Source organism: Periplaneta americana, chromosome 2, assembly GCF_040183065.1.
Source record: "Periplaneta americana isolate PAMFEO1 chromosome 2, P.americana_PAMFEO1_priV1, whole genome shotgun sequence".
In the NCBI taxonomy this organism is placed as follows: domain Eukaryota; kingdom Metazoa; phylum Arthropoda; class Insecta; order Blattodea; family Blattidae; genus Periplaneta; species Periplaneta americana.
This window is the reverse complement of record NC_091118.1, coordinates 204,947,870-204,965,014: the sequence shown is the minus strand read 5'-3', so window position 1 is coordinate 204,965,014 and position 17,145 is coordinate 204,947,870. Positions and strand designations below refer to the sequence as shown.

Here is a 17,145-nt window from a genome sequence, read left to right as displayed (position 1 = left end):
CAACTCGATAAGATTCTACAATAATAAGTATGTGAAGAGAAAATAAAAATTTTGTCATTAGCTTTCAAGGGAATACAGAATCCATTTGACGTAGCATTACAATAGCGGTGTGAGAGGGGAGGAAAGATCTTCCCTTGTCGCCTGGCTCTGCAAGCCACTGCAGCAAAATATGGGTTTTAAACAGCGGCAGTTTCCCTCTGCTTCCCTTCACCTCTCTACCCCTGACCTAACAAGACACACTCTCTATGATCTGTCCCACCCTGCAGATCCCAGGACGACTTTGAATGCAGTGTCAATTCCAGTACGGTCGACGCGCAAAAAGATAATGCATAAGATAATAGTACATACTCTCGGCCAGATGAAATATAAAGCAATTTACCAATAAAAGTTGTAACAATTCTTCTACAAATTAAAATAAATATTATTTTTATTTTCCTGTCAAAGCAGGGAGTGCTGCAGCTCCGCATCTCTTATGGACGAGCCGCCCCTGCTGTGATCACAAATTAATTATTATTGTGTTGTTTCCATTAGAGTTTAATATTTGTATACATAATTGTTATACTGTATGTAACTGTGCTGTGAATTTGTTACTTAACAGCAGTGGTTCCCAACATTTTGTGTGTCACGGCCCACTTGAAGCTCTTTTTTCATTTTGTCAGACTCCGAAAATGTTCTGTATAATTTAGGCTGTTATTACTGCAATATGTTATATAAATAATATTGTTAAAATATTAAAATGAAAAATAAATCATTACATAACCTTACCGTTTGTTTTAAGTTCGCATTTATATACTGGGGGGGGGGGGAAGACAGACGTATATCACGGCCTGCTGGAGTATAGTAAACACAGAAAACATTTTATAGCAACAATGTTGAAGAAAGATATTTTGGTTTTCCGAAGTTGCCGTCATTAAACAGAAATCAACATGGAGATTTCATTGCAACTAATTAGAAATTCGTCCTTCAGGTATGTAATAAACTATCTTCGCACAAAATAATGTACGATACACGAGCGGTATGTTTGTTTTCATGAAAACATCAACATACCGCTCTTGTAACGTATATTACTATTGCGTGATGTAATTAATTAAACAGCTTTAATAAAACAACACAGATATTAATTTTCATATTAAGACAATCAGAAAATACATAAACACAAATTTATTTTACATTATATAATATCTTTGCTGTGAAAAATGAAAGCAGTTTTTAGACTTGCCATAAGGTTATGAGTGGGACGGTTGATGTTACTTTGCTACGTCTGGCTCAGTTATAAATACTCTAATTCGCAAGCCTACTTCAATGTTACGTTTTCTTCTACATTTTGTCTTCAAAAAGATCAGGGTAGGAAATGTATATGTTGATGTACACTATAGTTATACAGTGAAACCTCTCCTTACGGACACCCCCAAGATACGGACACTCTTCATATACGGACAGATTCTTATGTCCCAACTGAAATAATATAGAAATAATGATAAATTTAACTCTCGTTTACGGACACTCTCAGACACGGACATGGACAGCTGTTTCATAGTCCTAAAGCTTGCTTTACCTCCTGATTGCGGACAGAACTTGGATTTCAAGACCTAATGCGTTACAAAAATGGAAAACTTAGTTTTGAGAATTGTACAGAAATTCTTTAAGATGGAAGAAGACAAAAAGGATCTCGTAGGCTATCACTATCCCAGCCGACTACCCCTTGTTAGCTGGAAGCGGGTGGATAAACAAAGTCATAAAATTTAACCTGTCTGATGGTTCTAAGGTTTCCACGATCGTGAAATTGTATTCGATACGTGATAGGGTTAGTATGATTATTCTCATACCTTCAATCAGTTGTTTTGTTTCGAGAGACATGGCACCTGAACGTGAAGGTTAAGTTGAAAACTGTAAATTACAGTACTGCATAACTGTAGACCTAGAATAAAATTGAATGGCACAGTACTGTATTTTCCTTTTTCTGTCTTATCTACTGTAGTTCAAAGTTGCAAAGAATTTACTGTACACTGTATTTAGAATTAAACTACAGTAATACATTTCCAGTCTTACTAATAAACCGTGTATATTTTTATACGAGACTTATGCAGAGTTGAGACAGGAAACGTTACTAATAAACCGTGAACAAGCTATGGACGTATAAACAGGCTGTAACTCTACAATGGGAATTGCTTTGCAGTAGTTATATACACGAAACCCCTTGTTTAAGAGTTGTATATAGAGAAAAAATGGCCGCCCCTCTAACAGCTGTTCGTATCGACTGTCATTTTATGATGATGGTTACTTTGTAACCACAGAAGAACAAACCAAAAGATCATAGAATTATTAGAACAATATTGCTGTAGCTTGTACTCTTTGACCAAAATGTAGTGTGGTAATCGATTAGAGCCAGTTGTACTATCGATATTTAACACGCCACACTAGAGCGCTCTACCGGATGCAATAGAGAACCTCAGATATTCTATTACCTTTCGTAACGAAGTAATGACGAAACTATGACGTAGCTGTGTAACAGTCATACTGTTATACACGACGTATGTAGTCATTATTAGTAAGGAATTTACACACGACTTATAAACGAGCTACTCATTGTATAAGTATAAGACAGTTAAACATCTGTACATAGAGTTTTTATTAGTAAGACCGTTCATTTAAAGAGTGAAGGGATACATAATGCATATTATAAATTTACTGTTAGATTGGGGAGCCTCCCTCCCAACAAAGGGCACCTCCCAGATGCGGACAGATTGTTACGTCCCTTCAATGTCCGTAAATGAGAGGTTTCACTGTACTAAGGATTGCACGGTAATTCGGAAACATCGGGATATGTAGGTGGTGCATGCAACAATATTGCAACAGGGATGTTGTAGGAAATATGATTTTTCTAACAATTCTAACAGTCCTTCTTCTTTATTGGCGGACAAAGTATTATTTGTCACCAAGTAGAAAATTATCATAGAAGTTTTTTTGCATTAATGGAAGGGTATAGCTCGACCAACTACAAAAAGACCTTCGACTTTTCCAATACTCACGTGGCCATGGAGGGGGGAGACGTCATCACTACACGGGCAGCTCGCAAGGCTGGGTTACACTAGTCGGACTCCAACTGTGGTAGACAATGACACTGCCCCTTCCTTCAAAACGTTTTTTTTATCGAGCTGGGCGAAACTCCCTAGCTTCCTTCTTGATGTGACAATATTGTATTTCTACTTAAATTATTTTTTTTTCTCTCTCTCTCTTGTAAGGAGTTAGGTACATCTTACAGGAGTAAAATTTTGGAAATATTCAACATTTTTTTTTCCTCTATTACTGTATCTTATACCGGGACATCACTTTATTTTTACTTGCATTTTTATTGTACCTGGTTTTCTGAATGTACTTGACTCTCACCCCTTTCACTAATGTCCTTGCTAACGTCAGCCACATAAACTTACGGCCGCTGTTACATTCGAAGTCTGCTAGCAGGGTAAAGAATGTAGTGTGTTTCAGAAATATGGTTGCGTTTTCTATAGAAGAAAGAGTCTATATTATTAAAGCTCATTTCCAGGGGCAGGTATTTATGGAGATTAATTTTATCATTTGTGTTTTTTAATATTGGTGTCGGCGAAGATTGATTTGTACTCTTGGCGGATATTAATGGAAATTTTGAAAAATACAATTATTAGGAAATTGGAGTATTAAATCAGTATGAATATTACTTTCCAAATATTTAACATTAAAGGTTCGTTGGATTCTGATAAAGGTGCGGTATGGCCAATAGACAATATTTGTTCATTAAAAAAAAAAAAACACTGCAGCCCTCAAATTAACACTTTCAAATTATGAGTGAAATGTTGAATTCTTCCTCTTTTGAGTTCACCAATGTAGTCAGAACACCTGGAATACCATGTAATGTATAACAAATTCAAATGGAAAAAAAAAAAGGTCCGAAAAAAGAACTCAGAATGTGAAATTCGCTATAAAACGACGCAACAGTAATCATTCGCAAATGTGTTCATATTTCGCTGTTAGAACTCTATTTCGCGATTTGTTATGATTGTTTTATCCGCATATTATTATATCAGAATCACTTGATTCGTAAAGATCAGTAAAATCTATTGTATGTCTATTATGTCGTGATTATTGCGATCTCTATAAATACCCGGCCCTGCTTATTTCGCACAGGTACGGTGTTTAGCCTGACTGAGTAACTTTACCTGTGTGGACTGAGCAGAAATGAAGATTAGAGTTACCGAAAGTACGGTAATATGCTGAATAAAGTAGCTATTGTATAATGAATACAACCGCCTGAAGAGTTGAGTTTGTGAAAAAAATACTAGATCTACTCTACTGTATTTTGATAAAATACCGCAAAAATAATAAACAAACTGAAAATCGTGATATCGTACTTCCCTGTAACATAAATGGATACACTATTTTTCTCTCCTCCTATAGCTAGTAAAATGATTTGTTTACATATTGCACTAGTAACACCAAACTCCTGTAATGGAAGGGGGTAACAGTGTTTCCGAGTATAGCCAGGTTAATGTTAAAAATGTTGGTAAAAATAAAGTGATGTCCCTGTACAATAATGAAAATTGGTATGTGTAAAACACTGTCCTGCAATATGAAAAAAAAATATTTTTACGGTTAAAAAATATTTACATTTTTTAAAATTAATTTCACTGTGCAGTGATGAAGCACTTTCCACATAACTCAAAAACTATCCAACATTCTGTGATGAAATTTTTTGTGTGTATTTATGCATGTCATATCTACAATATGATGCAAGATCAGTTCTCTGCCTTTGATAGATTGTCTGATAAAAAATAAATTCATTTGAAAGAATGGTCAAGTATCAGTACTTTATGCAAATTAAGCTTTCAGGAATAACTCCCTGTAAAACTAATTTGAATAATTTCGAGAGAAAAATTGTTCCGGGGCCGGGTATTGAACCCGGGACCTTTGGTTAAACGTACCAACGCTCTCCCACTGAGCTACCCGGGAACTCTACCCGACACCGATCCAATTTTTCCCTCTATATCCACAGACCTCAAAGTGGGCTGACAACTGTCAAGCAACCAACATTTGAGTGCACACTAACTCTGTGTGACTTTAAATTGTGGTTTTCTGTTACGTACAGTGACGTGTATTATGCAAATTAGGCTTTCAGGAATAACTCCCCGTAAAGTTAATTTGAATAATTTCGAGGGAAAAATTATTCCGGGGCCGGGTATGTTGGTTGCTTGACGGTTGTCAGCCCACTTTGAGGTCTGTGGATATAGAGGGAAAAATTGAATCGGTGTCGGGTAGAGTTCCCGGGTAGCTCAGTGGGAGAGCGTTGGTACGTTTAACCAAAGGTCCCGGGTTCGATACCCGGCCCCGGAACAATTTTTCCCTCGAAATTATTCAAATCAGTACTTTATTCTAAAACAAAATAAAAAAATATAGTATTTATTAAGGAATATAGTTGAAAGAGCGTGATATTGTAAATCGTAAAAATATTTTTTAATATAGCAGAAGGACAGTGTTTTACACATACCAATTTTCATTATTGTACAAGATACAGTAATGGAGAAAAAAATGTTGAATATTTCCAAAAATTTTACTGCTGTAAGCTGTACCTAACCCCTTAAATACTTCGCAACGTTATAAACAATTTTACGCGCGTCACTTTTCAAAAGCCTGCCGCGCACATTTGGTTTCCCTTCCATTATTATAAATTACAATCTGTTTTAACTATACACAATACGTCGAAATGGAATATTAATAATTGATTGAAAAGTGAAAGATTGGACGCGGACACGAGTGCTGTTTCGAATAGTTTAGAACGTACTCGCTGCTAGACGTCGATCAGGGAGCGCATCTACAACACAACAGATCCCACTATGACAACCTGCGCTCCAACGTACATTGATTTGTTGCGCAGGTTTTAATGTCAGTGGTCGAGCTATAATAGCCCATTTATTTAATTTTAATGTCAATTAATGAAGATTTTTTTCAAAATATTTGCAAAGCAGAGTGGAGAAGGAAAGATCTCAAAATGCGGCTTTGTGTTTTGAATTACGTCTTTTGACTTTGCTTTGCAAATGAGAAATTCAAAATTGTAGAAGATTTTTTATTGACATGCAACTTCGTTACTGTGTTAACTTTTTGGAAATTACCTGGCTGACTAGTTTCGAAGTGTTATCCTTCATTATCCAAAGCCTAGTGAAGGTCCCATGCAATGTTCTGGTTTCCTGTTGTGGTAGGGTGTGTTCATGATTGTATCAATTATGCGTCTTTTGAAATTGAGTAGAGTGTTCAGGATGAGCTGAGGGTGTGTTTTTGTATATTTGTAAATTTCATACTGTTCTAGAGTCCCAAGTTTCTTGTTCTTTGGCTGAATGTGTAGTATTTTCATGTTAGTGCTTATGTTGTTGTGGTTATCAGCGTATTCCGAATCTCACCGGACCGGTGGACAACAATGACGTCACGCTACAGCGAAATAGGAACAAAACTGCTGGAAGGATTGATGGCTGTCATGGCAACTGTATAAGTTGTTGTCTGTGCTACGCTAGCAAAATTTTGCGAAATTTCCGTACTGCCATCTCGTTCAAAGAAAAGAGAGCATAAACAATTTATTTCTTGAACCGGTAGTAATAACTGGTCCGTTGACATGTTCGCTCATAAGCCATTAACATATTGTTTTTACGTTGTGCTCATTACAAACAATGCAGCAGAACACACCGCCATGACACAACAGTGCACGATGTCATTCGTCTGCTAATTCCCGCCCTATACAAGAACCAGTCAGATTCACTGATGGCGGCTGATGGAGACTGCCACCACCTCTGCAAGCTGATGGAACCGGTGCGACACCGGTGAAATTCGGAACACCGTGATGCCATCAGATTGCTTAGCGCTGAGATTTGGAATACGCTCTATGATTGGAGTTTGTGATGTATTCTGCTTAGGTTAAATTGTTGTGTAGTTTGGTTATGGCTGTGATTTGTTCCTTGCAACGTGTTTGAAATGATCTTCCAGTCTGTCCAATATAGAAGTCGATGCAACTGTTGCATGAATTTGTGTATTCCTGTTAAGTTCTAGTTATTTGTGTGTCTTGTCTGTGTGTTAAAATGTTTTTATACTGTGTTCTGTATGCAATGTTGTATTTTAGTTTCTTGAAAGGTGATGCAATGTTGTATGTGTTCTTGTTTTCGTACATTAGTGTGATGTATTTGTTTTGTTCTTGTATTTGTGTTGTGTTTTTTTATTTGCGTTTAGTCTTTCTTATGATGTTGTCTATTACTTTGAGGTATCCATTTTCCTATGCTATGTATTTGATAGTGTGTATTTCTTTCTTATAGTTTTCTTGGCTCATAAGAATGAGTCTGTGTATCATTGATCGAAATGTTGCGTGTTTGTGTGAGGGGTGATTCGAAACTAGTCAGCTAGGTAATTTCCTAAAAAGTTAACACAGTAAAGAAGTTGCAAGTTAATCAGTGATTATCTAAATGTTTTTAAAGTGTATACAGAAGAATGAAAAAGGTTTTTTTATACTTCTCAAGGTATCGGACGAGAGTTTATCTTTTTGACTGGCTAGTTCAGAAGGGAAACAATTCAAAATTTACAGTTTTGAGAAAACTGAATTTTAAACGATGAAAGAGTAATGGAACGGAGAAAAATTCTCTCCGGCGCCGGGATTTGAACCCGGGTTTTCAGCTCTACGTGCTGATGCCTTATCCACTAAGCCACACCGGATACCCACCCCGGCGTAGGACAGAATCGTCTCAGTTTTAAATTCCAACTCTTGGGTTCCCTCTAGTGGCCGCCCTCTGCACTACGTCATAGATGTCTATGAACTTAGGACTGAAGTCCACACATGTGCTGAGGTGCACTTGTTATGAGTGACTAGTTGGCCGGGATCCGACGGAATAAGCGCCGTCTTAAATCACAAAGTGATTTACGCATATCATATATATTATTTTAATGTACCGAAGTACATATAATATTTCCATGTCCGACGCCGGGGTGGGTATCCGGTGTGGCTTAGTGGATAAAGCATCAGCACGTAGAGCTGAAAATCCGGGTTTAAATCCCGGCGCCGGAGAGAATTTTTCTCCGTTCCATTACTTTTTCATCGTATGATGACGCAGAATATCTGCATGGAAATATCATATGTACTTCGGTACATTAAAATAATATATATGAATTTTAAAGTTTCCTGTTGCTGTGAAAAATCCGAAGGTAATAGAAATTACTATAACTTTCGGTAATTTGCTAGGAGACGTCGTTGCATATAGACCACTTTTACACTAAACCTAACTTTAGGGTATACAACGTATACTAAAACACTAACCTAACCTAACGTAACGTAACCTGTCACAGATTAAGGAAAAGGTTAGGTTAGGTCAGTTTAGTGTTTTAGTATACGTTGTATACATTAAGGTTAGGTTTAGTTCAAAAGTGGTCTATATGCAACAACGTCTCCTAGCAAATTACCTAACTTTCAAATTAGAATGATGCCAATTGAATTGTTTTACAGTAACAAAATGCAGTTTTTTTCAAAATTTTCATTTTTGAGTTGTTTCTCATTTTTTAACTGGCCCATCGATGTTTTGCTAAAAATCATTGAAAATGTGAAATTGATCCAATTCTCGACTGAACTCAACGAGACCTCTACTTCAGTATCTTTAAGTTTGGTAGAGTTTATCCTAAATGATTTTCGCTTCTGCATTGGACTGACACCATACTTCAAACCTTTTGGTATTGTATTTGCCTCTCTGTCTCATTATATGATTCTTTTCAATATTAAACTTGGCTCTGATTGACTGGACGGTGTGACTTTTGGTGTTCCAAATAAGTACTTTAGTACGATTCTTGACATCTCTCAGTGCAGTCCCTACCCGGAGATCCGATTGAGGGACTATTTTACCTCCGGAGAATTTTACACTGAGGGACTCCATGAATCACAAGCAGTGAAAAATATAGTGGGACTGCGTTGGTGTTAATGCAACTTCTGTAGGTACCTCTTTGTTACTTGTTAGCTTAAACAACAAGTTTAAGTCCTCTCACCACGACAAGGTGAGTACCCACGAGAGGGTTATCCTAAATGATGAACACAGTTAAATTTGGACCCCAAAGATTGCAATTTCAAAAAGCCAAATATCGTCGGTTTCTTGGTAAAAGTGACCAAGTCCAAAATGAAAAATTGTTGGGAAATAATACATTATGCAACGATTCTATAATGGTAGTAATTAAGACGCAGTATGTTTATGAAACGAGCGTGAGTTTCATAATTTTCATACGAGCGTCTTAATTACCATTATAGGCAAGTTTCATACGACTTTTTATGCTCGACCATATTTCTAACTTGAAATTATTCATAAGTATTCATATTATTCTTATCTGACTGGGGAGCGGAACTGACCTCGTACAATATCTCGTAAATTGTGAGATGTGCGCAGACGCGAAAGTATTGATTTTTTCCGAGGAACAAATATCATTGACCTTGATATAATCTAGAGAGTAAAATAAACATTAATCTTGATATAACCTGGAAATTGATTTAGACATTGAAAAACGAGATGACAAATTGAATTTATTTGAATATTATTTACAATTAACGCTAATTATTATAGTAACAGAACATAACCTTCTGCGATAGTATTGGATTTCCAGCCTCCGTGACGTTTCGCTAGTTGTCTTTGGATTGCATATCCGAGAATAATCGATACTTGCGCTTTCTGATTGGTGGAAAACTTTAACTTTAATGAATAGTTGTACTTTAATGAGGTCCATTAAAGGGCTGCTACCAGGTGTACAATTACTACATTTCGGCATGATCGAGCATAAAGTCATTTAAAGGTTTAATGATCCATCCAAAGATAACTGTAGGCCTACTTCGTTAGATGTTAGTAATTAGTTACTTTGAAGTTAAATGTGCTATATTATTAATTTTTAATATAAAACTATGTCTTAAATTTTCATAATGCTTGGAAGCCTTCAATGTGACTTGGTCACTTTTACCAAAAAACCGACGATATATCAAATGAGAGGCTGATGTAAGACTTGCAAGCCAAGAAAAGTCCCTCAAGCGAACTCGTTCTTTTTAAACCCTGTGTCTCAAAAGTCTGAGCTAAACAAAAAGTATTCCTCCAGGAAGATGATAAAACTATAGTCCCGTCGCTCTTATTTCCGGCAGCCAATCACGTTGGAGGTCGGCTACATTTAAATGTGTACGTCTTGTGATTCGCTAATGATTACGTTATTAATTTCCTAAGGCTCGATAAATACTTAATGTAATCGCCCGCCATTTTGGCTCTTTCGTTGGCGTTCGCAGAAAGCACACGAGGACGTTATTTGCCGCTCAATTATTTGCTGAATTACAGTGCGTTTGATTTATTATCATAGAAACTACGACACGACAATGTTTAACGGTGTGACAAATAGATTCCTCGTCTGATAGCTCGGCAATGACAGAACAAAAATGGCGAACGATACTACCTACCTAGAGTCAACGGCAATTCAGAAGGCGGTTGTCTGCTAGCGTTTGCGTCGAGAGAGACAGATAGAGAGAGCAAGGCAGCGTACAACATTGCCACATCGTAATTCACGCGCACGTGTAATACAAATAGCGCAGGAGAGAATTTAAATTATCAAAAGACAATAATGACCTTAGCCGTTGATTACTATAAGCATGACACCAAACAAACCCTCTTTCCATCACTAACAATATTCTTTGCACGTTCTCAATCCTACACCACATGCTTCTGCAGTCGTTTCTTGCATATTGGCAACGTTGCTGCCAGCATCAAGATGGCCGGCAGCGTTCTGCTCGTTAACGTTTTTAAAATAATTATACACCTTAAACACTATTTTCCGCGCCTGCTTTTGCAATACTTGTCTTTTTACAGTCTTTTCTTCCATTTACTTACCTTACACACACAGTAAATGTTAGTTTTACTTATTCAATGTATTGAAACACTCACACGTGAACAAACGAACTCGGGAAGTACTTGTTATTGACTGATTCTGATTGGTTCTACTGTACAAGCTTGTGACGTCACATACCAGAAATGCTACGGCGCATATAGAAGCTAACTGCCTTCCGAAATGCCGTCTATACTTGTTTTTTTGAAAGATGGGACATGACAGGAGCGTTGCGATCGGAAAAACAACTGAATGTCACATAGCGTGGTATGCCTGTTGCTATGGTAACAACGGTTGAGTTGCCAAACTTACAGTTTCCATATGGCGAGTGCTTAATAGCTGTCTTGGTTACATTTATTGTGCACACAATGTTAGCATTGGCATGTTTCGTCTTTGATTCTCTGTCGATTTTTGTATTGTTTTCTTATCTTCGCGTCAATTGTCAATGAATGTTTTAACGTCAGCCATCTTAACAAAAATTGCTAGCTACCATCAGCTGGCAGCGTGGTAGTCCATATTGGCAACAAGGCACTGTAGTTCCAAGCTCGGCCGCTTAAATGTCATGCCCCATATTTAAAAAAAAATAGTATAGTCTAGACTTTATAGAGCCTTCACTTCCTAAGACGTAAGCAAAGCGGAGGAGTCACGCCGGGAATAACAGCGACGCGACTATAGATAACGTGACAAAGTTAGACTTAGTTAAAGTACCGTTTGAAAAAAATCACCTTGCAGACCACTTTCAAATCATTTGGGAACCACTGCTATAGGGCATTATTATATTTACTCATACTTAAACATGCTATTTTATTATATTTACTCATACTTAAATATGCTATTTTGTATGTAGCTGTTTGAAAGACAATAGAGGGGCACTTCATTACATGTGCGATGATAACACAAACCGGGTAGCTTACAGACAGGGACCAAAGCGCTCCAAGCAGCTTGTGCATTGGACGTTCATATTCTAAATTTCTAACTGCTATTATCGCATTAAAGAATGAAGAGCCTACCTTACTGTCTTGTTTGTAAGGATAGTGTTGTCCTTGAACATAGAGTAGTATCTAAGCTGGATTGTTATTTGACTGTTAAGACAGGTCTTACATTGTATCACTAATAACAATAAATGTTTGTTATTGAGAAAGAGAATGAATGTAAATTGAGTCCGAACTACTTGTTCACCTCTGAGGAATCCTGATGAACTTAACTCCACCAGTGTAATAAGTAGGCTTGTAATGTTGGGACAGATTGCAAATGTTGTCTGCAGCCGGGGATGTGAGCTAGTATGAGGACATTGACTTTGTTCTGCGATCGATTACGCAAATAACAAGGTGTACATGAACAAATCTGGGCAGCTCTAAAAGTAAATATAAGCATTACAAAGATACATTTTTACGTACTTTTCGTTATTACAGAAGAATTATCATAGAATTATTCGTGGGTTTGAGTTTCCTCCTTTCTTTTCTTGTGCTACAATGTCTCTGTACATAATATCGTTTGTCACCTCGTATGTTTGTATTACATAATTTACATACAATGTTCCCGTCATTCACTTCAAAACACTCACCAAATTCCGCTGCAAAAATATGTGTCTGATACCTTTAACCTTCGGCATTTTTATTCAGCAGGTACACTGTTTACACATGCTACAGTAGTGACTGGCGAACGGAGTATTCAGCAGGTACACTGTTTATGCATGCTATGGTACTAATTGGTGAATAGATAGTAAAACTTGAAACCACTGTAACACACCCTATCAGTCCCCAACATTACAAATCTAGTAACAAGTAAGTAAGAATATAAATAGATAGATAGATAGATAGATAGATAGATAGATAGATAGATAGATAGATAGATAGATAGATAGATAGATAGATAGATAGATAGATAGATAGATAGATAGATAGATAGATAGATAGATAGATAGATAGAAGATAGATAGATAGGTAGATAGGTAGGTAGATAGATAGATAGGTAGGTAGGTAGGTAGATAGATAGGTAGGTAGGTAGGTAGGTAGATAGATAGATAGATAGATACATAGATAGATAGATAGATAGATAGATAGATAGATAGATAGATAGATAGATAGATAGATAGATAGATAGATAGATAGATAGATAGATAGATAGATAGATAGATAGGTAGGTAGGTAGGAGGCAGGCAGGCAGGCAGGCAGGCAGGCAGGCAGGCACGCAGACAGACAGGCAGACAGACAGGCAGGCAGACAGACAGACAGACAGACAGACAGACAGACAGACAGACAGACAGACAGATAGATAGATAGATAGATCTGTAAGCGAAATTTTTCTGGTAATTTTCGCTTTTCCAAAAATAATTGGTGTTAACATGTATAATTAATCATTCTGAAACCGAAAATCGCTTTTTTTGAAATTTTTGTTTGTATGTCTGTCTCTGTCTGGATGTTTGTTACCTTCTCACGCAATAATGGCTGAACGGATTTCTATGAAATAAGTTCGTTGTAACTTAGATTTTAGGCTGTATGACATTCAAAATACTTTATTTAAAAAGGGGTTTATGAGGGGGCCTGAATTAAATAAACCGAAATATCTCGCTTATTATTTATTTTTGTGAAAAATATTACATAACAAAAGTTTCTGTAAAAATGATTTCCGATAAGTTTTATCCCAGGCAAAATTTTGATAGGACTGATATTTAAGGATATACAAGTGTTTTAAAATAACAATACAATATATTTCCTCCGCCAGTCGTTGTTCTGTAACTTCTATGTGTATAATATTAAATTTTTTAGTAGGAAGAAAAACAAATTTATTCATTCTATGGCAGTAGTGCATAGGAGATCGTGAATTCTTACATTTTCGAAAGAAAGAAATATAAGTTGTATATACTAGATTGTATTATTTGCTGCGTCACTATTTAAGTTATTTAATAGAGCGAAAATCTGAAAATCGATATGAGACATAAGAGTTATTGCAGGAACGACGAAGATGGCTGCAATAAAATAAAAACAAATGACTCCGTCTATTTAAGGCGGTCTTGACGTTTATCAATTTTAATATACAGAGAATAGTTTGTGTGTTTGTATGAAGTAATCTCAGAAGCTAATTATTAACCTTCACTGTTTGAAATTTGTAGTTTCTCTAGATGGATATAATGCTACAAATGAGGACTGAGGTAAGATGAAAAGAAATCTGTACGCACAGAAAACTTGATATTCTGTCGAAATATTGTATAACTTGATTATTGCAACTTTATTTGGTCCACATAAAATACTCTAATTTTATACACTCATTTTACCATAGAGATCACTGGAGCTGAGTTATTTTAAAAGGTGTCATGAAATGACGTTCCTGCGCTCATAATTTACCCATATTCGTTTCCTGCGTTTCTTGAAATAATATTTATGTAGGGTACCTCATTTTTTTATTTGCATAAACAATGATATACAACCGAGCGAGTTGGCTCAGGCGGTAGCATTTGAGACACGCATTCGGGGTCCCGGGTTCAAACCTTGTGGCCGACCAATCTGACTGAGGTTTTTCATGATTTCCCTTAGTCATAAGTCAAATGCCGGATTGGAAAGATACATGCCATTATTCATCACCGCCTCAATTACCAATACCAAAAACATTAATCAAAGTCTATAATCAGTTACATGAACACAAGCCATCTACAACACACAATAGTAACAGGAACTCAACAAGAGTAAAAACGGCCTGCTGATATACCCACACATTCTAAACACGCGACATGACCACAGATGTTAAGGCGTGAATAAAATAAACTTAAAAAAAAAAGATGCACAGTAAGGTTAACATAAAAATAATCTTTGTACACAATCAACTCTATTAATTTGGAGTGATTTAGTAAAAGATGCATTCAAGACTAATTTAGAAAAATGTTAAACGAATTATATTTGCACCAAATGAGTGGTCTCTGGACCAAAATGATAGCATTTTAATTATTTAAATAGAATTTAAATTAAGTAGCATATTAAACGATTTATTCTTCTATCAAACACGAATGTTCCCTGGACCCAATGTTCTATTTTAATTATGTAATTACTTTATATTTATTTCTAATAAGTGCAGCGGAGCGCACGGGTACGGTAAATAAATAAATAAATAAATTTATTATTATTATTATTATTATTATTATTATTATTATTATTGTTGTTGTAATTTATCCAGTGTCATTTGTCCTCTCCTGATCAAGAAATCACTCTCTTTCAGGAAGTGCTAGAATTTTTATACACTTCACAATATTTCTTGTATATTTTTCTAGCATACTTATTTATTGTTTCAGTGTGGTGTGTGATCTGAAGCGTCGCCTGTGGCAAGATGATTGACTTGCTACCTAACGAAGTGATGCTGGAGATATTCTCGTATTTGGATATACATGATCTGGCTCTATCTGTACAACATGTCAACTCTCGGTGGAAGGAGCTGTCGAGAGATAAGAAGCTGTGGAAGGACAGAGTGTTCAAACCTGATGACAGCATGCTGGATGAAGAAAGAATGCATCTCTTGAGAAACATGCCATCTCTGAGGGCTTATGTGTCCTATAGAGGAAGAAACACAGAACTGATTATTGACACGTTATGCACATACTGCAAAGGTATTGAACACTTGCATTTGAATGGAAACCACATCGTTCGGTATTCGCTGTTGCAAAAAATTACGAACTCGTTTCCAAATTTAGAGAAATTAACAATTTCTTTTTTTGAACAAGAGAATCCTCTACAGTTTTGCAGACTAATAAGCGATCTTCAGAATCTGACCACATTAAGCTTTGCTGGCTCATGTGTAAAAGAATTACAAGATGGAATACTGAAACCGATTGCTGATGGGTGTCCTTCTTTGCAGCATATGGACTTAGGTAAAGGTATGTTCACTGACGAAGATGTTAGATATTTTCTGACAAAGAAACAAACACAACTTTTATTCTTTCGTGTTGGGTGCTATACATCAGTAGAAACATACGCATGTATTGTACGGTGTAAGAATCTGGAACACTTGTATTACAGTTGTCCTCCAGACTGTCCAGATCTCAATCTCATTGATATCTCTCTCGTGAAAGATTTGAAGAACCTGAAAAGCTTGATGCTGCCTCATTTAAGTGAGATACAGTATAGGAACCTCCCTCATTTATTCGAAGGAGCATACTTACGCAATATAACCAAGTTACAATTTGAAGCATATGACTTAGGTACTGTTTTGAGAAATTGCCCCCAACTTCTTGAGCTTACTGTAAGAGGTACGAAGGATGTATTAGAAGAAGGACTTAAGGACATTGGTAACTGCAAAAACTTGAAATATCTGAGTTTTTCAGAATGCAGAGGAGTGACAGCAAGGTGTGTGAAATATGTAGCAGACGGTTGTCCTAAATTAAAATATCTTAATTTGTCGTGCTTTGTTCACATAAGCAATGATCTAATTCAGAATGTTCTCAAGTGCAAGAATTTGAGAATTCTATGCATCAAATATGATTATTGGGCAAGGACAAAGTTTCTTTTGATTCCATCGCACCTTGTTCACTTGAAGCAACTTGTGATATACGAATATATAAAGGGAGAAGATGTCTGGAACAAACTTCAACAAGAAATGCCACATTTGAAAATAAGAGAGAAATATTTCGACAATGATATCGAAGATGTTGACTACAAATAATTCTGAAATCAGAAGTAAACACTGAAATAATGAAACAATTGTCTTTAGAGACAATTAATATTAGGTACCCTCCACAAAACTGGCTTCATTTATACACCGATGGATCTTTGATCTCCAGGGAACAAGGTGCCGGTGCAGGTGTTACGTGCTGTCTCTTCTCACTTTATAGATCTTTTGGATATGGAACAACAAGTTTTGATGGAGAAATCATTGCAATAAGTGAAAGTCTCAGGAATCTTTTATGCCACATCAATAAACTTAAGAATGCAATTATATTGTCAGACTCCAAAGCAGCTATTCTATCAATAGTCTCTAAACACACATCCTCATCTCAAACAGCAGAAATAACTAAAATGCTCTCTCAGTTAATATCACTCAATAAAAGAATTGTATTCCAATGGATACCATCCCATTGTGGAATCCTGGGAAACGAGAATGCGGATGCTTTAGCAAAGAAGGGCAGCACTGCTACTTACAGATCTGTTACTAAATCTACGTATTACTCTGTGAAAAGATTTATTAAATCTACATACTTAGACTTCAACAAACAAAATTTGATAACACAATCTTAAGGGAAAAAATGAAACTCTCTGCATCCAAATCCACAGT

General features: G+C 36.3%; 1 protein-coding gene across 1 annotated transcript in view; it reads left to right on the top strand.

Moving 5' to 3' along the window:
- LOC138695076 (F-box/LRR-repeat protein 2-like) overlaps positions 1-16,860 on the top strand; it is a 361,245-nt gene extending 344,385 nt beyond the window's left edge. Inside the window, exon 3 of the mRNA XM_069819461.1 lies at positions 15,173-16,860. Within this exon, the coding sequence (XP_069675562.1) occupies positions 15,208-16,536 (1,329 nt within the window). The 5' untranslated portion in view covers positions 15,173-15,207 and the 3' untranslated portion in view covers positions 16,537-16,860. The remainder of the gene's footprint in view (positions 1-15,172) is intronic.
- Positions 16,861-17,145: the final 285 nt, after the last annotated feature.